This window comes from Phodopus roborovskii, unplaced genomic scaffold, assembly GCF_943737965.1.
Source record: "Phodopus roborovskii unplaced genomic scaffold, PHOROB, whole genome shotgun sequence".
Classification (NCBI taxonomy): Eukaryota; Metazoa; Chordata; class Mammalia; order Rodentia; family Cricetidae; genus Phodopus; species Phodopus roborovskii.
In genome coordinates this window covers 12,853,796-12,876,912 of record NW_026126408.1, presented here as the reverse complement: position 1 = coordinate 12,876,912, position 23,117 = coordinate 12,853,796, and the positions used below count along the sequence as shown (strand labels likewise).

Below are 23,117 nucleotides of genomic sequence, written 5' to 3'. Positions count from 1 at the left end.
GGGGTGGGAGAGGTCGGCTATCAGTTAAAGTCCCTGGGGGGGCTCATCGCCCCTCCTCCAGCCAGTCCAAATCCCAGAACAAAGGTCCCACCACTTTTGAGCTCTCGGGCTCAGGAATCCACCTCTGCTGTAAAGGAGGTGCCCACCAGAGAGGGTTATTATTTCACTCCACCCCTTCTAATGATCTCGGGTTGAAAAAGGGCAGACTGATGGCGAAGTTGCTTCCACTTGGAGTGGTCAGGGAAAGAAGCCAGGATGTGGGACGCTAGAGTCCTTTATTGAGACCCTTCCTGGGGGCGGGACGCCCAGCTGGGTTGCGCGGTGGTCTTTGAACAGAGCCTCAGCATGCCTTGCCTCCCACTGCGGGCTCGCGCTCTGAATCAGGGTCTAGTCAGTGCAGGCCTGTTCCCGGGAAAGGCAGGTTGGTGGGCCGGTGCTCCAGAAGAGCACCCTCCCCCCCCCCCCGCACACACCCCGGACGGTCAGCTTTGCCCTGGCAGCTGGGTTTCTCCTGCTCGCGGACCCACCTTGGTCCCCAAAGCCGTGCGAAACCAACAGTGGGAAGAGTACGCTTTTCCGCGAGCGCTAGGGGGCGCGCTTTGCGGCTCCTGTAGCGTGACACTTACCCAGCCCGGGCTACCATCAAATCCTGATGCCGTTGAGAAGGCAACCTCCCAAGGCTGGCTAACCAATCCTCGACCCAAAGCCCTCGTCCACCTCTCACCTTCTGGCCCGTCCAGCCGTTCCTCCTCCAGCCCTGCGTTGCTCTCGTCTCCTTCCAAAGCCACCTCGTCATCCTCTTCCTCCCCCGCGGCGCCTAGGTGGAAGGCAGGCCAGGTGATGCGGAGCCCCTGCTCCTCTGGCTGTAGCGTCCACCTCATACCTTTGGGCGGGTCTGAACAGCGCCTTCCTCGGCTCCCTCACCCGGTTGGAAGTCGATGGTCCGCAGCATTTCGGCCACGTGCTCCACGTTCACGGAGAATTGCTCCATGCTCTCATAGCCTGGCTCCGGCCGTCCTGCCAGCTCCACCTTCGACATTGCCCCGACCCTGCGACGACCGCAGGGCTCAGCAGGGGAACTCCTCCGCTCCCGCAAGCCCCTCCCCAGATCGGAAGGAAAGAATCCACAGAGAGTCCCTTTCCCACCGCGCAGACTGCTTACTTGTTGATCAGCTCCTTGGCCTGCTGCAGGGGAGAAAAGGAGGGCCAAGGTGAGCGCTGGGCGAGCCCGGGCAAAGCCCCATTTCTGATTCTCACCAGTTCTGCAGGGGTAGGTAGGGGCGTTTATCTCAATTCGTTAAGGGGAGAGCACAAGTAGAAGGGTGACTTTTCCCAGGTCGTGGTAACAAGAAATGAAGCAGGTAAGACTTGACACCCCACCCCTCCGATCTGATTCCTGCCACCTAGGGTGCCTGCGGCCCTCCTTCTCCGCTCACCTGGAGGTAGAGAGCCATCTGCGGCTCCTCCATGGACTGGATGGCGGACTCCACCAACTTAGAGGAAACCTCCAAGTGGTCTCCGTACTGACGGATGAGGCCCCGCACACGCTGCAGCTTCTCCTCCTGCTCCCGGGCCAGCGCTTGCAGCAGCTCGCCCTTGCGCTCCTCCAGCACAGCGCACAAGGTCTCGAACCTCTGGTTTAACAGTTGCTTCTGCCTGCGGCTGTTGTCCTGGAAAATCAAAGCAAGTCCGAAGGAGGTCGCGGCCGAGCACCCCCAGAGTTGCCAGAGCAGGGTATTTTATTCCTCTCCCCACAGAACTTAGAAAAGACAAGGAGGAAAGTGTGACTGAGGTCATACCTTGAGTTAGGGGCACAGAATCCAGCTCAGATCTGTTTAACAATGATGACAACACATTTCAAAGCTACTCTGGGAGCCATGTATTTACTGGCCCTGGCTTTGCTTTGCTTTAATTTCCACTTGCTTCTTAAAAAAATAAATAAATAAAACGAGGTAGCTACCTTGCCACTATCAGCATCGGGTTTTTAAATTATTATTTGAGTTTTATATACTTAATTTGCTGCTCTGACATGAAATTAAGCCTTATTTCAAAATATAGACATTGGTTAGAGAGCTGGAGAAATGGCTCCTCTGTTAGTGTGCCCTGCTCTTGCAGAGGTCCTAAATTCTGTTCCTATCTCCATGCCAGAGAGCTCACAACTACCTGTGACCCCAAGGGATCCAACAAGCTCCTCTTGCCTCCTTGGGCACTAACACTCATGTGTACAAGCCCATTCACAGACACACACAAATACACATAATTGAAAATAAAACAATAAATCTAAATTTCTGAAAGTAATGAACTGGAAATGTTGTCTCAGTATTCAAATATATTTAGTTAACTATATTATAAGGGCATATAATTATTTCTCATCACATAATTGTTAATTACATGTATTCATTGATAGTTTCATACATATATATAATGTCTGATTAGTCTCGCCTCCCAGGCTCTTTTTATCTTTTAATTTTTAAATTTTGCTTATTTATTCCCACGACTTTAATGTATTGTTTCCAATTAGGTACATGTGCTTGGTGTGTGGGTACCTGTGGAGGCTGGAGGAATTGAATTCTCCTGGAAAGGGAGTCACAGGCAGTTTTGAGCCATGCAGTGTGGGTGCTGGGAACAGAACTCTGGTCTTCTGCAATAGCAGTACCTTGTCTTAACACTTGGGCCATCTCTTCATCCCCACTCATTAATTCTTGAGATGGGTCAAATGGACTTTAAATGAGAAGTCCTGCTTTAGCCTCCAGAGCGCTGGCATTATTGTCTCAGATTACCATGCCCTTCATAACTTGCCTAAGCTGGCCTGGAACTTGTGATTATTCTCCCTCCACCCACTAGTCATCTCTGTTTTATATGGTCAAAAAACAAGCAAAACCAAAGCACAGAAGATTTAAGCAACATTGCTGAGGCTTGATCAACATTGCTGAGGATCAACCTAACTAAAAACAATCCACCATGAGCCAGAGTCTAGAAACTTTCTGGACATTTGATCAGATGTCAAAGAGGAACAGTTCTCTTTGATTACCAGGGTCTCCAGACAGACCATTGACTATTCTGTCCCCTTTGTCCTCCCATCCCATGCTTACCTCAATGGTCTGACACACCTCCTCCATCTGCGTGATCACTGCTTGCACACGGTCATTGCCTGCCACCAGCATTGCGATGCCATCGCTCAGCTCACTCTGTCATACACATGGGTTAGTTCTTAGAGCCAGAAGCCCCAGCCTGCTGCAGCTTCCCCCAATCCCATGGAGCTGTCCCCACCTCACTCATTCAAGGACATCAACAAAGACAGAAAATATCTAGAAGGCTTGTGATAGTTCAAGAAACATGGGAACGCATTCTATAGATTTTAAGAGTCTCCTAGCCCCAAATGTGAAGGGAAATGACATTCTCTAATCACCCACTATGTACCAGATTCAGGTCTAGATGCTTTATCAGTAGGCATGTCTTCCACTAATTCTGAAAAATTCTTAGGGCTACCCATTCAGATAACACTGCCTCCCTTGTCAATCTGTGAGTCAAACAGGACTTATATTAGACCTTGTCATCCTCAGCCTTCCATTCCCTGGTGCATTCTGGGTTTGTTTGTTGTTTGCACTTTTCTGATCCAGTAGTCAATTCTTGTGAGAAATCTATCACTTGATCCAGCCACTGATTTTTCAACAGTTATTAATTCCTAAAATCTCTACTTGGTTCCTTGCCAAATCTATTTTTTTTTCTGTCTGTTTCTGGTTTGTTTTTCCTTGGATTGGGCCTCCCTATATTTTCTAACCTGGCTTTGGACTTAAGATCCTCTTGCCCTAGCTCCCTAGTCAGTGTATACCACCACAACAGGCAGTTCATGGTCATTTTACATGTATGTTTTCAGTCCTGGGAATCTATCCTGGATCTTGTGCTAGACAAATGTACTACATCCCCAAACCTACTTTTTGTTGTTGTTTTATTTCATCTTTATTTTTCTTTAATAACAGGTCTCCGTATATAGTCCAGACTGGCTTGAAACTCCATATGTAACCTAGGCTGGCCTCATACTAGAGATCCTCCTGCCTCAGTATTCTAAGTGCTAGAACTGCAGAGTGCTCAACCATGCCTGCCATTATTCCACATTCTAAAAACATTTTGTGCATAGTGACTTTCTGTTCTTCAATAATTCCAACATCTGAATCCCCCAAGTACTGCAGCCCAAGAGGCCAGCTCCCTGGACTGCACCCAGAGCTGCAGAAAGAATGCCTTCACAGTAGGGGCCTTAGGAAAAATATCTATCTGAGGGTCTTAGAGGAGGACACAGTAATTCTGGTGGTAACTTAAGGGAAAAAAAGGAAGCACATGCTTTCCTAATGGTAACCTCTTGACAATCTCTCTACAGTTACATCTCTTTACATAGCACTTCATCTCTTTTCTCCACACATCCCTCTTCTATACACACTTCTCTCTACTCTGTTACATTTCTTCAAATACTTGCTACATCTCTCTTCTGCCTCACTCCCTCATTCATACGCACTATTCACACACACTTCCAACCACTCACTCACACACACCTCTACTCACACATTCATTCACACATTCACCCACTCACTCACTCACAGGCTCTCACACACACCTCTACTCACACTCATGCATCCACTCACACACTACACTCACACATCTACACTCACTTAACACACCTCCACTCACACACACTCACACACTTATTCACTCACACACACAATCACTCACACACTTCCTCATAGAACAAACTCTGGACAATATATAAATCACATCTTCAGGGTCACATAGCATTTCTTGAGTAAATAATAAAGACAGAGCCATTCTGATACACAAGAAATCACAAATTTTCTCGGGCTTAGAATGTCACACTGACCAGCTGGAAATGCGTAACCTGGCAACACTTGGCCATGCAGTCTGGAGGCACAGCCTATCTGCCTGTAGTCTGAGAGAGATCATGGAGAGTGACACTAAATTCAGAACCTAAGCAATAAACAGTTAGTTAGCTGAACCTTGAGCCTTGTATCATAAAATTGAGGTTAGGAGTATTGCAGAAAGTTAATTTTTGCAGGGAGTTATGTCCTAATGATATCAGCCTGACTTTGGTTAAACAGATACATACCTGGGAATTTGATCTCATGCATATTTTGCAAGGACAACTAGTCAATTTTGAATTTGTCTTGAGGTCTAAAATCAGCTAATGCGGTAAAAAGCTGTTTTTGTAACTGAGAATAATGTAATTTTCCTATGTTAGTCTGAGCTATGAAAAATATCTTAGTATTATTTCTACTCATCAAAATTGTACAGTTAAGCAGAAATCATCTTCCTGACCATGCACAACTATATGTGTGCCCAGGAGATGGAATATGTACACAAGATAAACACACAGGCAGTGGGAAAAATACCCATAGCTGTTTTTAGGGAAGGAATGTGGTGGCACATGAGAAAAATTACAGACAGAAGCAACCAGTTTTCACAGTCTGTGGCCCTGTAAAGTCTTGCTTGATGAGGTTTTCTCCGTCAGAGAGTTATTCATCTGGTGGCCGACACCTGAACTATCAGTTGCCATCTGCTGTATATTCTTGTGGTCTCTGGTAAAGCCATTGCTACCTGCAGCTCTCAACACCCAAGGATCTGAACTGTGATTGTCCCTGCTAACTGCCCTCACGGAGTACATTTCTCTACACATCTTCAGTTGTGAATGACACTTCCGTTGATATTAATCTAAGGTCAGCCTGTGGGTCTACATTGAAGGGATTTTCCTCCAGCTGAGAATTTGCATTTGTTTCTATCACAAGTCTGGTGATATAATTGACTGATTTAGTATTCTCAGATTCCAACATGAGCTGAGGTTTTGGAGTCTTAGAATGCACCCATCCCTACCAACACACCTTTTGCAGGTTTTGGGATATAGCTGTGTCCCTCTAACCAGCATTGCTCACATGAGAACTGATATCTAATCTGCTTGCAGTGGCTCTCTGACCCTGTCCTCCCCAGCCCTCATAGGATCCCCTTTCTTCCCATGTCCCAACCAATTTGATCTTAAAATGACAGCATATGGAGAAGCTGATTGCATGACTAAGACACTTGAGGGTACCCAGTGCTCTACATTGAAACTGTTGCTGTCATGCATTATGCTATAATGCTACGGTGACAGCAACCATTATTTTCACTTTGTCTGACAAATGAAGGAAGCCAGGGACAGAGAGGTCAGGTGACATCCTCAAGGTTATGTGCCGAGTCTGGAATAGATCTGGTGCTTTGGCTCTGATCTGCTACACCTTATCTAAGTAGAATGGGAACTGTCCTATCCTAAACCCCTTTCCCGAATCCCTCCCTGGTTAGATACCTTCTGGCGTTTGTAAATGGTGGGCAGAGGAGCCACCTCACAGTCTTTGTGGGCACCAAAGACTTTGCAGAGAGAGCAGGTGGGCACCTCACAGCTCAGGCAGTAGATGTTAATCTTCTCATCTTCATGCTCCTCACACATGAGGTGCTGTTCCGCCTTGGAGTGCAGTGGCCTGAGGACCATGGACAAGGGAGCAGCAATTGTCAGGGAGTCAGGCTGTGACCATGCTCCAAGGAAGACTGGGCCCAAGAAGAGTCCATTGCAGGGGGCAAAGATGTCCCACAGGACAGGGAGTTATGGCAGCTGGTGAGCTCAACGATATTGCAGTGGACTTTGGTCTCAGACCAGGGAAGTAAGACTGAGCACTGGCTCCAGAGGCAGTCAGGCCTCCCTGGGCAGGAGGCCAATCCCCTCATCTCTGGCTCCACTCCTTTCCCCATCGTGTGTGTACCCACCCCTGAGCTGGATAGTTTTATGTCACCTTGATAGAAGCTAAAGTTATCTGTGAGGCGGGAACCCCAATTAAGAAAATGTTTCCATAAAATGGGACTGTAGGTAAAGGGACCAGTCCCCTGCTTTAGCAGCCATGACAGGCTGCAGAAAAGACATGTAGACCTCTGACTCAGCATGTGTCTGACCTTGCTGGGCCTGCCCTAGTCACTAGGAGGCCAGATGCTCTCCTCCTGGTAAGGAACCACTCAGAAGTTAGCTCCAGGAGTCTGGATGTGCTTTATGGCTCTGGGCATGCTTTACAGTGGTACAACAGTGACGTGCACAGCATAGCAACCGCCCTGGGAGGGCCTCCAGGCCATAACAACCAGTTGACCAATCAACACAGAGCAGGTTGTCCGAGCCCGGAAGTGCACCAATCTCCTGATACTGTTGCATACCGTGCCTTCATGCTGCTCACTAAGTTCTCTGCCTCTCAGTTTCTCTGGGTCTTTTCTCCTGCCATCCACCCGAGGCCCGAGTTAATGCAGTTAGCTCGTTAAACAACAATAAGAGACTCTTTGCTTCTGCATTGGAATGGGTCTCTTGGTGATTTGGGGATTCAGAATCTGGGCACAACAGTAGGCAAGCTCATAGAGGCATTTTCTTAGTGATTGATGGGGGAGGGCCTGACCCATTGTGGGTGGTGTCATCCCTGGGTTGGTGGTCCTAGGTTCTGTAAGAAAGCTGGTTGAGAAAGCCATGAGAAGCAAGCCAGCCGCACCCCTCTATGGCCTCTGCATCTGCTCCTGCCTCCAAGTTCTTGTCCTGTTTGAGTTTCTGGTTCTCACTTCCTTCAGTGATAGACTATGATGTGGAAATATAAGCCTAATCAACCACTTCCTTCCCACGTTGTTTCTGGTCATGGTTTTTCACCACAGCAATGGTGACCCTAAGACAACCTCTCTATCCCTGATGGTGCAGGCTCTTCCCTCCAGAGAGGTCAGCAGCCAGGTATCTTACCGGGAGGATTCCTGCTTGTAGATGTCAATAATATTCTCCACTAGCAGGTTCCGCTGCAGGCCGTAGACCCCATGCCGGTCCAGAACAACCTCATGCCGGCAAGATGGGCAGCGGAAACGACCTCCTGAAGATACAGTTGAGGAGCCCCGGGATTGCCACAAAGGGTTAGATGCCTGCAAGGACAGGTGACATAACAGAAGTGTAGTGAGGCATGCAGGAAGGCAAGTGGTGGGCACAGATGTGGAAAGGAGGGGACATCAGCTTTTCTCTGCAGCTGGTGTTCCCAGACAGCAGTCTGACAAATGACTAAGATGGTTCCCTGCCTTTCTCTCCACCTCTGCCTATGCCTCAGCCCTCAGTCCAGCCCCTTGAGTGTCCCTGCATGCAGAGCCTCACTTTGGCCAAGGCCTGATCAGTACTGGTTGCCAGTGGGGTCCAGCATGGAGCTTTGGCAGGAATGATGACACAGGAAGAGACTGGCAGGACAGTCATTGTCATCCAGCTTGGACTCTTGTGGGCCACATGTAAGGTGGTTTTTGTGGGCTTGTTGTTGTTGTTGCTGTTGGTGGTGTGTGTGGTGTGTGTGTGTGTGTGTGTGTGTGTGTGTGTGTGTTGCATGTATACATGCTTGTGTGTTTGGCTAGATCATGTAAACTTATTTCAACTCCATGTATAAAGGAGGATAACCTTGAACTCCTGATCCTCCTACCTCGACCTCCCAAGTGCTAAGGATTATAGATGTGCCTCTCCCATTACCATCCCCCCATCTGTCTGTCTGCCTTTTTCTCTGTCTTTCTCTCTTCCTCTCCCCCTCTCTCGGAATAGTCTTGTGTAGTCCAGGCTGGTTTCAAACACTTTGCAAGTAAAAAACTGGCCTTGAACATCTAACTACCTGCCTCTGTCTCCCAAATTCTGGGATAATACCCTGACTGGGTCAGGGGAGAGCATCTTTCTAGTCCAGGGCACTATCCTCAGCTACATAGGGATTTTGAGACCAACCCAGGATGCATGAGGCCCTGTCTAGAAAAGAAAAAAGAAAACAAAGAAAAGAAAGGCTGGTGCTGGGTGTTGGGTGCTGAGTGCTTTTATCCCAGCACCTAGGAGAGAGGTAGGTGGATCTACATAGTAAGGATAATGACCCTGTCTCAAAAACAAATCAAAACAAACTACAATTAGCTGGGTAATTCTGGGAAATGGCTTCTGCCACTAGAGTCAAGACACATACGCCCTTGAACAGCCCTTGACAATACTTTCTTCTGAAGTCTATCCAATATTCAACTTCAGTAAAGTTATGGGCTACACTGGATTGCTCATTTTGCATCTGATGTTATGGTTATGGCTATGGGCTAAAGACAGGAACAAACCGCCACCTCCACCCTAGACCCTACCCTTGTCCCCTCCCCTGCTCTAAGAATAGACAACCCGCACAGTGCAGAGGGCAGTTAGAGGAAAGTTGCAATGAAGGCTTAGCAGAGGCCCTTACACCATATAGCTTAGAGATCTGCCCTAGCCCACCCTAAAGCGGTATCCTGCTACCAAAGTGCTGACTGAGATTGTGATCACCTGGCCTGATGCAACCAATCAAGTGTTCTCTCCTGGAATCTGACTTAAGATCCAGAAGCCAAGCTGACTACTGGAAAAGGCTCACAGAATTGGCTAAGAACTTATCTTGTTCTTAACTCATCCTAGAAACTGAGACAGAATTTATTAACACCGAAGGCTGGTCTACAGAGAGGTGAAAAGAATCATTTATGGGGACTGGCAAGATGACTCAATGGGTAAATGCACTTGCCACCAAACCTGGCGCTTTGAGTTTGCTCTTTGGGACCCACTTTGAGAAGGAGAGACCACCTCCTCCACAAGTTGTTCTTGGTTGGTCCCCCACATCCACACTCTGTGGCATTCACTCACCCACATAAGCAAACAGATAGACAGACAGATAGATGATAGATAGATAGATAGATAGATAGATAGACGATAGATAGATGATAGATAGATAGGTGATAGATAGATGATAGATGATAGATGATTGACAGATGATAGAAAGATAGATGATAGATAGATGATAGATAAATAGATAAATGATAGAGAGAGAGAGAGAGAGAGAGAGAGAGAGAGAGAGAGAGAGAAAGAGAGAGAGAGATTAGGCATTTTTGTCAAGAAGCAGAGGTGAATGACTGGTATGAATGCCCCAGTGTTCCTTTCTTCAGAAACAGATTGTCTGAGTTGGCAAAACCCATGATAGAAAGACCAAGCAGATGAGCCCTCTTCTGGCTGGGTATGGCCATGACTATATTCTGGAACTACAGCTGTAGGTTTCGTGCAGTGTTTATAGTGTCTCTAGTGGTAGGAGCCACTCCCTCTTTCCCTTTCCCCCTTTTCTCCTCTTTGGAGTGTAGACTGGTGTTGAAGAACCACGCAGAGCCAGAATGTAGTAGACACACACTGAGAATGGCAAGTTGGTCAAGGAGCAAGTGCCTCAGGGGGCAATCCTGGATGGCCTTCCAAGCTTGCCCTTTGGAGAAAAGCAAGTGTTTACCTTCCTAAATTATTGCTCACTTGAGACACAGGAGTGGTGTAACCCAGGACTTTCCCAATATTAAGTATTCTATCACTGAACCACATACCCCAGCACTTAAAACTAGTTGTTTAGTGTTTGCTTCCATTTACAGTAAAACCTCAACCTGATCAGCTAGAGCAGAGCTTCTTGACCTCTGGGTTGTTACCCCCCTTGGGAGTTGAACAGCCCTTTCACAGGGTCACCTAAGACTATTGGAAAACACAGATATTTACGTTACAATTCATAACAGTAGCAAAACTGTTATGAAGTAGCAATGAAAATAATTTTATGGTGGGGTGGGGTCAGGGTCGCAGCATCAGGAAGGTTGAAAACCACTGAGCTAGAGACTCGTGAATTCATAGAAAACAATGGAAACAGTAGTCGCCATTAACTTTGCACATCTGTGAGTATTTCCTACAGGGGCTCCAGGGGACTCTCCTTGTATACCAACTGGAAGATGAGATTGGAAGAACCCTGAGGGGGTAAGGCAATATTCCATCACACTAAGAGCACTCAAGTCCTAGGCTCATTCTTTTCTCTGGTATCCATGCAAGAGACATGGCCCTACCAAGATCAACAGCTTGGTTTGTGGGGTATAGATAGCATTGCTATAAAGACAATTTTTCTTAGAATTTCTTGATGGGTTTGAGATTACCCAAGGCTGGGTTTGTAATCTGTCCTTAGACATCCTTTTAGGATTTTCTGAACACTGTCAAGTTTAGGGAAAGTTTAAAAGGTGAGATCAGAGGCTGGAGAGATGATTCAGTAGTTGGAAGCACTGGCTGCTCTTCTAGAATATCTGAGTTCAGTTCCCAGCATCCACATGACATCCACATGACAGCTCACAACTGCCTGTGATTCCAGTTCCAGGAGATCTGACACCTTCACACCAATGCCCATAAAGTAAAGTTAAATATATTACTTTAAAAGTGTGTGATCACCGATGTGAACTGAAGTTGGGAAATGGCAGGAGTCACACCCATTATAATATAAAGCTGTAAATTTCCATGGTTGTAGAGAGCTGGGATGCTGCAATGTTGCAGGTCTGCAGACAAATTATCTTGGGCTGGTTTTAGCTCTTTTAATAAGCATTCATTCTTCACTTCTGCAGTTGGCCTAATATCCATTCCTGCAGCTACTAGGCAAATCTCTTTTGTAATATCTGACATGTCAATGGCTTTCACTACCTCCCCAAATTAAAAATGCCATCTGATAACATCTGGAGCCTGTGACAGAGACTTCACAGCTAGGGTGTAACCCCCCCCCCTTACCTGATGTTTCCACTAAGATATTTTATTTTGTTTTTATTTATTTTATTTATTTTTTTATTTTTATTTTTTATTTTTGGTTATTTTTTGAAAGTGCCTCACTATGTAGCTCTGTCTGTCCTGGAACTCACCCTGTAGACCAGGCTGACCTTGAACTCACAGAAATCCACCTGCCTCTGTCTCCTGAGTGCTAGGATTAAAGGCATGAGCCATCAACGCCCTTCTCCAATAAGGTGTTTATTTTTTATAAATGCTTTTGATTTATAATTTCCTTGGTTCTGCTACTGTAAACTTTTCATATGGACCAGAGAGATGGCTCACCTGATGATCTGAGTTCTAGCCCCTAGACCAATATGCTGGAAGGAGAACCGACTCCTGCAAGTTAGACCTCTGACCACACTTAAGCACGCACACACATGCTAAACAATAAGAATGTCGTTAAATACTTCTTAAGAAATAATAAAAGTCGGGCGTGTGGAAAATGCCACCAGATGGCGGGTTAGGATTGCAGCTCCGTTGAAGGCGCGGTCCCCGCTCCCGAACCCCCAGCGACCACCCCATAACAACATCGGGAATAGCACACCGGAGACTTTTGGGGGGAAACTGGGTCGACGGCCGACAGCGCCCGGATGGGCAGCTGAGGACTGGAGGACAGTGCGAGTATCCTGAAATAAATGCCTGCTCTCTGCAATGGTTTCTGGACAGAGAAGAAATAACTTGAGAAGTATGCCGAAAAGAGGAGCTAGAGGGACTGTCATGATAGGAGTCTAGAAGAATTCAGCACGTCAGAGAAAGGAAGACTAAATGGTTTCTTTTCAATAGTAGGGCAATCTTGAGCATCTAAAGTGAATTTATAGACATTTGCAGGCAAGACAAAGATTTTTGAAGGATGGGTATGTGACAATTTGATAGGTCTTTTTAGGGGTCCATTTTTGTATTTTAAGGTGCATCAAGCCTATTTGCAATTAATTTTGTAATGGTTCCTCTGAAAACCTGGTATATAGAGACTTAAGGATTATTAATCTTTGGATGCAGTGGTTAATATGTGTATATTATTTTAGTGGTTGTTAGCTTAGAGATTGTATTATGTCAGTGTACAGCAAAGGGTTTTCAGATCCTAAATATCCATTATGTCTCTCTGGTAACTATTCATATTTGTAGGCTTGGCATAAAAAGAAAGATACTGTAATTTGGGGAAAATAAAAATCAAACCAAAATACTCGGTCAAAGAAAAGTAATTTGTCACAAGTTAGGTAATCAATAGGCTTTAAAATAATGAATTTAAAGTAAATTTACTTAATAACTGAAACTGGGGGAGGGACATAGCTTCTGTCATGGAGCAAGTGCCTAGCATGAGCAAGGCACCCCACATCTCCTTCATGTAAATTGATGCATTTGGTAGGAGACAAGATACAATATGATTTACTTCAGAGGAGGATGATCCAGTTACTTTGTGTGTGGGGGATAAAAATGGAAGGGGGTCATGTTTATAGATAATTGAAATTTATAGACAGAAGAAATTTGTGTAGTGAGTGTATTATAACATTAGAATAAAGAATGATGGCCTTTTAAAAGTAAATTTATAAATAAAAAAATTCAAACATGAAAAAAAAAAAGAAATAATAAAAGTCTTCAGGAAACTCGAACCCTGTTGGAACATATTGGGATGATCTGCATCTGTGTTCCCAAGCCATTGTCACTCAGATTTGGTTCCAGAATAAACTGTCTCTTAGTCCCCTTTAGGTGAGAGGTATGTTTTTTTCCATCCTGCCCAAAAACCTATTGCTGCTAATTAGAATCCAAATAGGCAAGGAGGTGGGGACAGAGCTCTAAGCCTGTGCAATCTGGAAGGTGTTAAACTCACTTGACTAAAGCTGTTATGAACTACTGAAGTGAAACTTTGTTTTGGTGGGATTTGGCTGGAGCTAAGAAATTAGCGGTGATTAAGAAGAGACCAGCATCACTGAAGGAAAATCTTCTAGGAAGTATTTCTGGAGAGTACAGAGCAGCTCTGTTCCAGAGGCAGCATATGAAAAGGCCTGCTACATCCTGCCTTTGCCCTTCCTCTTCTCGACACTCAAACACATGGAGACTTGCTGTTAGCCATAGGCTTCCCAGACATTCAATCTAATCTAATCCTCAAGAGCTCTTGGTAAGGATAGTAAATAAACCTGGGCATGTTGCTACACACCTGACTAGTGAGGTAGGAGGATCAGGAGTTCAAGGTCAGCCTGGACTATAAGAGACCTAGTCCTAAAAAAGTGTGAGTGTGTGTGTGTGTGCATGTGTGTGCTCTGAGATAGCCCAGTTAGTAATGCTTGTCTCACAACATGAGGACCTGAGTTCAAAACCCAGAACCCAAGAAAGAGTGGGCCATGGTGGCACATGCTTGTAATCCCAGCAATGTTACCCAGGGTGACAATGTGGATTACAGTACTTCCTGCTCCCCCCCCACCCATTTTTTTTTTTTTTCCTTTTCTTTTCTGAGACAGGCTGTCTGGAACTCACTCTATAGACCAAGCTGAAATCCACCTGCCTCTGCCTCCTGAGTGCTTGAATTAAAGGCCTGCACCACCACCCATCTTTTTCTTTCTTTTTCTCTGATATTAAAGGTGTGTGCCACCATAACCACACACACACACACACACACACACACTTTTTAAAGACAATAACCCAGACTGGTCTCAAAATCCATTGTGTAGCTGAGGATGACCTTGAATTCGTGGTCCTCCTGCCTCCACCTCCCTCATTGGTGTGTACCACCACACCCAAGTGCTTTATAATTTCCAAATTTCTTGCAAGAACTCTGGAGCTTGGAAAAACAGATCAAATGGAACAAAAGGGGGTGCTAGAGTGCTGTAATGAAAGACCAACACTGTAAGGTTTGGGAGACCCACAGAGAACAGTAGTTTACAGGGTCTGATATTGAAGGTGCCACTTGAGAAAAGCCAAGAAGGAGGGGCTGGAAAATACTTCTGGAGACTGGAGAGACTGAAGGAGCTTATTTAAAATTGGGGTGGGGGGGTGAAGAGGTGGGAGAAGCTGGAAAGGCGGGTCTCACCCTAGAGGCTTTTGAATCTGTGAGGATATAAATTTGCTTCTGTGGGGTGGAAAGGGGAATAGATTTGGACTTAACAGAGTTAACATAGATGCATGGATGAGAGAGGCTAAAGGCAAGGGCCAGATAGGAAGCAAGTGCCACAGTCAAGGCCAGGTCACAGGATGTTGGTGGCAGCAATTCTGAAAAAAGTCATGACTGAGAGGTGGGATCTGGACTGACATTGTCTGGACATGTGGGGAGAGGAAGGTGGGAGACTCTAGGGCCGCAGGCTTGGGTGCCTGGGAAGGTGTTGGTCCTCCACTAGAGGACTGACCCCAGGAACACAGAATCAGTAAGATCCATGACAAGAGTTCAGGGAGTCTGTGAACTCAGGTGGTACACAATGGCATCTTTGCTTTCACTAACCCGCTCCCCAGTCACGAAGGCATGCCACAAATCCCGCAGTTTAAACAGCACCTGTGGCTTCCCCCACAGAAATCAGTTGTTTTCATATCACATGACACTTGTGATCACTTCTCATCATGTTATTAGATCCTCTCCTAATCTCATGATTTGTTTGTTTTGGTGCTTTTGAGATGGGTCTTGGCTGTCCTGAGACTTACTATGTAGACCAGGCCGACCTCAGACTCACAGATCCATCTGTCTCTGCCTCCCCAATGCTGGGAACCAAAGGTGTAGACCACCTCACCTGAAAAAACATTGGTTTTAGAACGGAACCATAGCTAATGTGGTGGTTCACGACATTAATCCCAGCACTTAGAGGTCAGAGGCAGAAAGATCTCTCTGAGTTTGAGGCTAACCTGGTCTACATGGTAAATTCCAAGCCAGGCAAGGCTACATGGTCAGACTGTCTTAAAATAAATGGATACATGAATGGTTTCTTGGCCCTTTGTCTAAGATCAAATATAGAAGGGCTCATGGGCTTTACAGTTGGATCCATAGGAGAAACAGAAATTACTCTCTCTGCCTTGAGTGAAGACCCCTACATTTTCTCAAATAGGAATTTTAGATTCTAGGGTATTGGTGGAAAACTTAAGAAATCTTCAAAAAGATGACAATGCCTAAGACCTGGGCTAAAGATATCTCCACATAATGAATATTAGCCAAATCTGCTCTTCTGTTTCTGTTGACCTTGCTACGTCAGGAAATCGATTGTCATGCTCTATCATATACCATACTGTCTTATTCTTCCCTTAGATGTCCCAAGTCCACCCCATAAAGCACAATTTCATGTGCCAACCACAGACCACATGACGCATGGAGGAAATTCCATCACTGTAGGAAATACCTAGGCGGATGTCCCTATTCTGTGTTTTTGTGTGACTGTAACCTGTATACAGTGTGCTCACCTGTATGGTAGATATGACACCATCCTACAGAATCATGTTTGTGAAGGTGTCCAATCCCTTATTAAGTACTACATGAACATGAAAGAAACATTTGCGATCTTAATCAACATGGTAAAATAAATGACTTTATAGAGCCCCAGGGCATGAAGTGACTGTTCTGTTTTTCACTGTGAATGTTAAAATGAAATGAAGAAGGTTGTGGGGGCAACTCTGTGGTAGACTGACATCTTGACCACCAGACAACAAAAAGAATGGAGAAGATGGTCTGGGGATGTGTCTCAGTTGCCATTGTTTGCCTAGCACACACAAGACCCTGGGTTTGATCTCCACTATCGTATGAACTGGGTGTGATGGCAGGCATGTGCCTGTACCAGAACTTGGGAAGTGGAGGCAAGAAGATGAGAAATTCGAGGTCATCTTCCACTATATTTTGTGTTCAAAGGCATCCTGGAACACAGGAGACCCTAGGTCAAACAAAGCATGGAGAAGCCCTGGTGTCCAGCTAGGGGTTGGGGCACAACATTTAGGAGACTGAGGCAGGAGTATGGCAGTGAGTTCTAGACCAGTCTCAGCTACATAGAACATATCAGGCAAGACCATCCAGAAATGCATAGCAAAATGCTGTCTCAAAACCCAAAACACAGCAGGTTGTTGGGACTTTCAGTGGAGGCCTGGACTAACCTCATCTTTCTCTCTCTCTCTCTCTCTCTCTCTCTCTCTCACACACACACACACACACACACACACACACACACAGAGAGAGAGAGAGAGAGAGAGAGAGAGAGAGAGAGAGAGAGAGAGAGAGAGAGAGAGAGAGAGTCTGACACAGCCCAGACTTGCCTTGAACTTACTATGTAGAGCTAAAGGTAACGTGAAATTTCTCATCCTCCTGCCTCTATCTCTCAAGTGCTGGGGTTGCAGACACAAACCACTACACCTCTATGCCTGGTTTCTGTAATGATGAAAATCAAAATCAGGGCTCTGTGTGCAGTGGGAAAGCACCCTACATTGGAGTCCAGAGGCCTCTTCTAGGCATCTTCTCTGACAGTCCCTGCTGTAAGGCCCTCCTTGGCTGGACTTCCTCCAAGAAGATGGCATTTCCAACAGCTTCCTTCCAGTACCTTCTGGTTTTCTACTAAATGACAACAGGTTGCTTCTCAGTAACAAATGCCCACAGCAAAGCGGAGGCAGATACAAAAATACACTGAAGGCTTGCTTTAAAGTAGTTTGGACGTGAATAGAGTTTACAAATACAGAAAGAAACACATGGGAAGATGTTTATGTCAAATTCCCACACCAACAGCTTTGCTCTCGTCCAAATTTTTGGTAGCTGAGTGGGTGTCAGTGTGGGAAAGGGGGGGTTAGAGGGGGCTAATGTCATATTTTGAAGTTTTCTGTTTCATATCAGAGAAAAAGAGGATTGCAGCTTTAAATAGAATTATAACAGCAAATAAGTAAAATAATAGGGAGACAAAGTCTTAAAGGTAACCAAGTAATATGTAAACATAAACTGGGCATCATGGTAAACACCTGTAATCCCAACACTGGGAAAACGGAGGCAGGGAAAGTGTTATGAGTTCGAGCCCAGCTTTATCTACATAGTGAGTATTAGGCTAGCTAATAGTATAGTAAGATTCTATTCAACAATGATAAAGGAAGACAAATGAAGATAATTGTGTTGAGTGAGTCAGGATTAGATTATATAGATGGTGTCCTCAAATCCTTAATCTTGATCAATAATTTCCTCTGGGAAGAAAAAGCAAAACAAAACAGTAACTCTTGTAACCCAGGCTCTCATCCAAATCATTATATTGCTGGGAATGACCTTGAATTCAGATTTTCCTGCTTCTACCTCCTGTGTGTTGGGATTATAGGTGTGTACCACCACTCGTTTTATGTGGTGTTGGGGGCTAAACCTGTGGCTTTGTGTGTGCTAGGTGAGCACTTTACCAGCTGAGTACATCTCCAGCCTAACACCACAAACAGTTTCTCCAGCAAACACTGGACAACAACCACTGGATACAGATAAACATCTTAGCAGGTGCACTAAACAGACGGTGGCCTGGTCATAGCAATGGACACTGTGCTGCTATCTGAAACAGAAAGCACAGCTGGGTGTGGCAACTCACACCTGTAGTCAGGCCCTTTGGAGGCTGAGGTAGGAGGATCTTGAATTCAAGGCCAGCCTGGGCCTCATAGCCCTAGAGGCTCTGGTTTGATTCCCAGAACCCAAGTAAAGGTAGAAGGAGAGAATTGACATTGCAAAGAGTTGTCCTCTGACTTCTACACATGTGCCCTACCCAAAATAATACATGTAAAAGCTAAAATAACATCAATAATAAAACAGAACACATACTGTGTCTTCTATGTGTAGATAGGGTACAAATTAAAACAAACAAAAACAGTAATGCAGGGTAGTGGTGGCGCATGCCTTTAATCCCAGCACTGGGAAGGCAGGGGCAGATGGATTTCTGGTTCAAGGCCAGCCTGGTCTACAGATGAAGTTCCAGGACAGCCAGGGCCACACAGGAAAAAACCTGTCTCAAAAAACCAAAACAAAAAAGCAAACACACACAACAAAAAGGTGACTGGTAACATGTGCCTAAGCATGGAAATTTCTAGAAAGATTCTCAGGGAAGCTGGTAATGTTTGTTTGTATTTGGTAAAGGGAATTAAAGATTTGAAGTTAGTGGCAAATTCATTTTTCATGCTATACTCTTCCAAGGTGTTTGAAAAAAAATACACATAAAAATTTAAATGTGCTATACTGCTATACTGTTGTCATGTTCATAACTGTTAACTTTCTAGGCAATGTTCTGAAGGGTTTTTTCCTCCTTAGTGATCTGAAGATGGAGGAACTAAAAGTCCTATTCCTGTCGCCATACTTAGAAAACAGACAATCTGATTATGCCTAGAGTTGTCAAAATGTGGAGGCAATGTGTGAAAAAGGAAATATGCTCATCTTTCAGACAGAGCTGTGATGTATAGACATGGATGCAGCTGGGTAACTGGGTTAGCCTCCCCCAGGCCTTCCAAATAAAGCCTGGAGGACTGAACTGTCCACTCTGTTCCCTGAGGAGGGCTGGGCGCTCTGCACCAGACCTATAGAACCGTCTCAGAGCCCTGAGGCTCACGTTACCTCTCACATAATCTACAAAGGCTTGGGTCTCATTTGTCTGCTTTTGAGACAGGGTCTCATGTAGCTCAGGCTGGCTTCAAACTCACCATGCCTCCATCCAAGTATGGGAGTACAGGCGTGAGCCACCTGTATTTACTTGGTGCTGGGGTTAAACTCTGGGGTCTGTGCACACAAGGCAAGCACTAAGAACATTCCCAACTTCTGACTTTCTGGTTGAAGACAGGATCTTGGTATGTAGCCTAGGTTTGTCTTAAGACTCACAGGTTTAAGTGACTCTCTCACCTCAGCCTCCTGAGCTGCAAGAACAGTTGTGTGCCACCAAGTCTGCTTTTGCATAGGGTTTGTTCCAAAACTTTCCTAGATCTCTCTGGGCCCAGATATGATTCTAGAGCTTTGGCATTCTGCCTTGAAGGAGGGTCACAAACTCACTTTATATCCTCTCTGGATGGCTGTTTCTGGTCTCTGTGCTAGATTCCTTATCGTTTACAAATCAACATTCTGGAGTTTATTTGTTTGCTTGTTTTTTAGACAGGGTATCACTATACAGTCTTAGCTGGCTCAGAGCTCACTGTATAAACTAGGCTGGCCTTGAACTCAGGAGCTATCCACACCTGTCTCCGACTTTTGAGGGCAGGGGTTAAAGGCATATGCCACCATAGTTAGCCCCTTGGCTACTTTTTACCAAATACTTTCCTTCCATTTCCAAATGTTTCTTTGACTACACATATTATATATATAGTGGGATTCCTCAGGGCCAGAGGGATGGCTCAATGGATAAAGTTTCCTTTCAAGCATGATGTTCACATAGTGGAAGGGGAAACCTACTCCACACTTGCACCTTGGCACATGTGGGGAGGCATTAAGGGAGGGGGGAAGAAGGCTCATACACGCAAGCACCTATGCACACACACACGGAAGAAAGCAGTAGATGTTTCCATATAAATATATGGGAAAGATGTCATTTTGGGATATTTCAGCTTAAAAGGTGTCAGTTTTTCAGACCAAAGGAAAAACCAAGATGGTGGGAAAGTCTAACCACTCAAACATAACTATCTATGTAGCCCAGGCTAGCCCCAAACTCATAACAACCCTGCTGTTTCCAGCAAGAAATTTTGCCTTTATTTGTTGGTTTGTGACAGAGTTAGGACAACATGCAGCCTAGGCCTCCAGACAGGGAGATCCAAGTCTCTACAGGCAAATAATGGCAGGCAAGGATACTCAGTGAAAGGGGCAGAAGACAGACATGGCATATAGACATGCTATGATGACCTAACTTAACCCATTCATTGCCTTCAAACATGCCATCCCAAATGTTGTGGAATATTACTTTAACTATGTAAAGGCGAGTTACATTTGTTTATGCTGCATTTGTTTAAAATGTAAAGATGTGTTTCTGTTTCACCTTGCCTGCCTAAGGCACCTACCCGATCAGTAATAAAAAGCTGAACAGCCAATAGCTAGGCAGTAGATGGATAGATGGGGCTGGCAGGCAGAGAGAATAAGTAGGAGGAGGAATCTAGGCTCAGGAGAAAATGAGAAGTGAGAATGAGGGAGAAAAAGAGGGAGATGCTCAGGGCCAGACAGACAGACATGGAAGAAGCAGGAAAAGTAGAATGTACATAAAAGAAAGGCAAAAGCTCCGAGGAAAACATGGATGAAGAGAAACAAGTAAAATTAAGTTAAAAGAGCTAGTGGACAAGGATTAAGGCTGAGGACTTATAATTACTAAGTCTCCAAGTCATGATTTGGTGGCTGGAATAAGAGTTTCAGACAGTTGTGAACGACCATGTGGATGCCGGGAACTGAACCTGAGTTGTTTGGGAGAGCAGCAAGTGTTCTTAACCACTGAGCTATCTATCCAGCCCTAGGCACTTTTTTTTTTTCTTTTTGTGACAGGGTCTTGCTATATATAGCCAGTGGATATACTGGTATACTTGTTCCATAGACCAGGCTAGCCTCTAGTTGTGGTGGTTACACAGACCAGGCTAGCCTCTAGTTGTGGTGGTTACACAGACCAGGCTAGCCTGTAGTTGTGGTTACACAGACCAGGCAACCTCTAGTTGTGGTTACACAGACAGGCAACCTCTAGTTGTGCTGGTCCTCCCGTGCCCTTCCACCACAGGCATGTGTCACACAGCTGGTTTCTGGCTAGAATCTTATTCCTGATGCTCCTATCACAGATTTGTACACTATGACACTTGCAGCTCTTGCAGCTTTTACTTCATCTGTAAGGTCTCCTGTCTGTACACGTGTGTCCTGTCCCTGGACTCTCCCTGACCTCTGACCCCATCTATAGCCTACTCAAACTTCTACGAATGACATGGAGTAAAGCAAGCCTATGAGTTTATAAAGAATTATAATATGTGCACTTATTTAGTTGTTAGTAAAAGCCAGCCTTAAACTCATATGGCTGCTACCTCCCAAGGGCTGGGGTTGCAGCCATGCATCACCATGCCCAGCTTTTTTGTTTTTATTTTTAAAATGTTGACAGAATGATATCAGTGACTTAACTTAGCTATGCCCGGCCTCATGGCCACAGATATAGATATTTCTGGGAAGTACAATTCTGCTTCTGCCTTCGCTCTATCTGTCTATAAGTCACCTGAGTATCAGTCAGTCCATAGCCTCTTCACCAGGTCAGGTGTGAAACTGGGGAGAGCTCCTGCTTCCCTGGCCCACTGTGTCTAAGCAGCTCCCTCATAGAGAGAGGAGCTCTATCTCAAATACACACAGCTCTGCTGGCATCATAGGCTTTCTCATAGCTTATCATCAACGTTTAATTTTAGGGTTTTTTTTCTCTTGTTTTCTGTTTGAGGCAGCGTCTTGTTATGTAGCTAATTTGGTCCAGAATTCATTATGTAAACCAGGTTAGCCTAAAAATCATGATAGTTGATGTCTCTCTAATTTCAGCACTTCAGGTGCAAAGGCAGGCTGGATCTCTGTGAGTTCAAGGACATCCTGCTCTACATAGTGAGCTCCAGAACAGCCAGGGCTACACAGAGAAACCCTGTCTCAACAATTCTCCTGCCCCAGCCTACCAAGTGCTGCAATTGCAAGTGTATACTACCATACCCAGTTATTATTTTAAAGCGTGTGTTTATGTAAGTAGAGGTCAAAGGTCAACTTTCAGGAGTCCTTTCTTTCACCATGTTGTTTTGGGGATCAAATTCAGGTTGTCAGGCTTGGTACCAAGTGCCTTCACCTACTAACTGTCTTGCTGGCCCTATTATATTTTAGTACCTCAATATTTCATTGATCTCTTCTATAGTTTGTAAAAATAAATAAATAAACAAAACTACAAAGCCTCAAAGTAGATGAAATCTAGTAAGGCCCCCACAAAACCCAGGCAAGACCACTCTTCCTTGCCAGTTCCCACCAGCCTCCCTTGGATCCTGCTTTCTAGCCGCTGTGGACACAGGCTGTTCCTGCCAGCTTCATGGCACCTGCTGACTCATGCTTACTCTGGGATCCCAAAACTCCCAACTCTCCTGCCACTCAGTCGGGGCGGTTTCACCACCCCCCACCAGTGGGATCTGCCACCCTGTCCCCTCCTTGACCTGACCCAGCTGTCCCTGAACCCACCTGGAAGACGTCATTGGCACACTTGCGGCACAGGTTGTGCTGGCAGGGCAGGATCACCACGGGCTTGGAGAACATCTCCAGGCAGATGGGACAGATGAGCTGTTTCTCCAGGTTCTCCATGTTGTGTGCATCCCCTAGCGGTGGCTTGAAACCCACGGTGAAGTTCATCCCTCAGCGCTCCGGTGCCTGCCTTGGCTGTGGTCCTCCCTGTCCCTGCCTTCTCTTGCTGCCTGTGCACCCTTCTCGAAACTTTAGGCTGTCTGTGGATTCTTGGGATCCCTGGTCTTGCTCCCTCTTGAAAGGGTGATGTTTCCTGTCCGTCCCTCTAACAGCTTCTCTCACCCTGGCTATTTCCAGACCCTT

General features: G+C 45.5%; 1 protein-coding gene across 1 annotated transcript; it reads right to left on the bottom strand.

Moving 5' to 3' along the window:
• Window positions 1-256: 256 nt before the first annotated feature.
• Trim54 (tripartite motif containing 54) lies at window positions 257-23,117 on the bottom strand. Its single transcript, XM_051181786.1, has 9 exons — window positions 22,755-23,117; window positions 7,796-7,968; window positions 6,344-6,515; window positions 3,093-3,188; window positions 1,437-1,670; window positions 1,163-1,185; window positions 925-1,049; window positions 725-817; window positions 257-402 (listed from the first exon to the last, which is right to left on the bottom strand). Exons 1-9 carry the CDS (start codon window positions 22,920-22,922, stop codon window positions 392-394), a joined length of 1,095 nt encoding a protein of 364 aa, XP_051037743.1. The 5' UTR covers window positions 22,923-23,117; the 3' UTR covers window positions 257-391.

Excerpts from the sequence above, each read along its gene's own strand:
- Trim54 (XM_051181786.1), bottom strand. The coding sequence starts at position 22,922 with ATGAACTTCACCGTGGGTTTCAAGCCACCGCTAGGGGATGCACACAAC. Across the intron at positions 6,516-7,795 it reads TACAAGCAGGAATCCTCCCG|GCCACTGCACTCCAAGGCGG; the intron begins GTAAGATACCTG and ends CATGGTCCTCAG. Across the intron at positions 1,186-1,436 it reads AGATGGCTCTCTACCTCCAG|CAGGCCAAGGAGCTGATCAA; the intron begins GTGAGCGGAGAA and ends TCTCCCCTGCAG.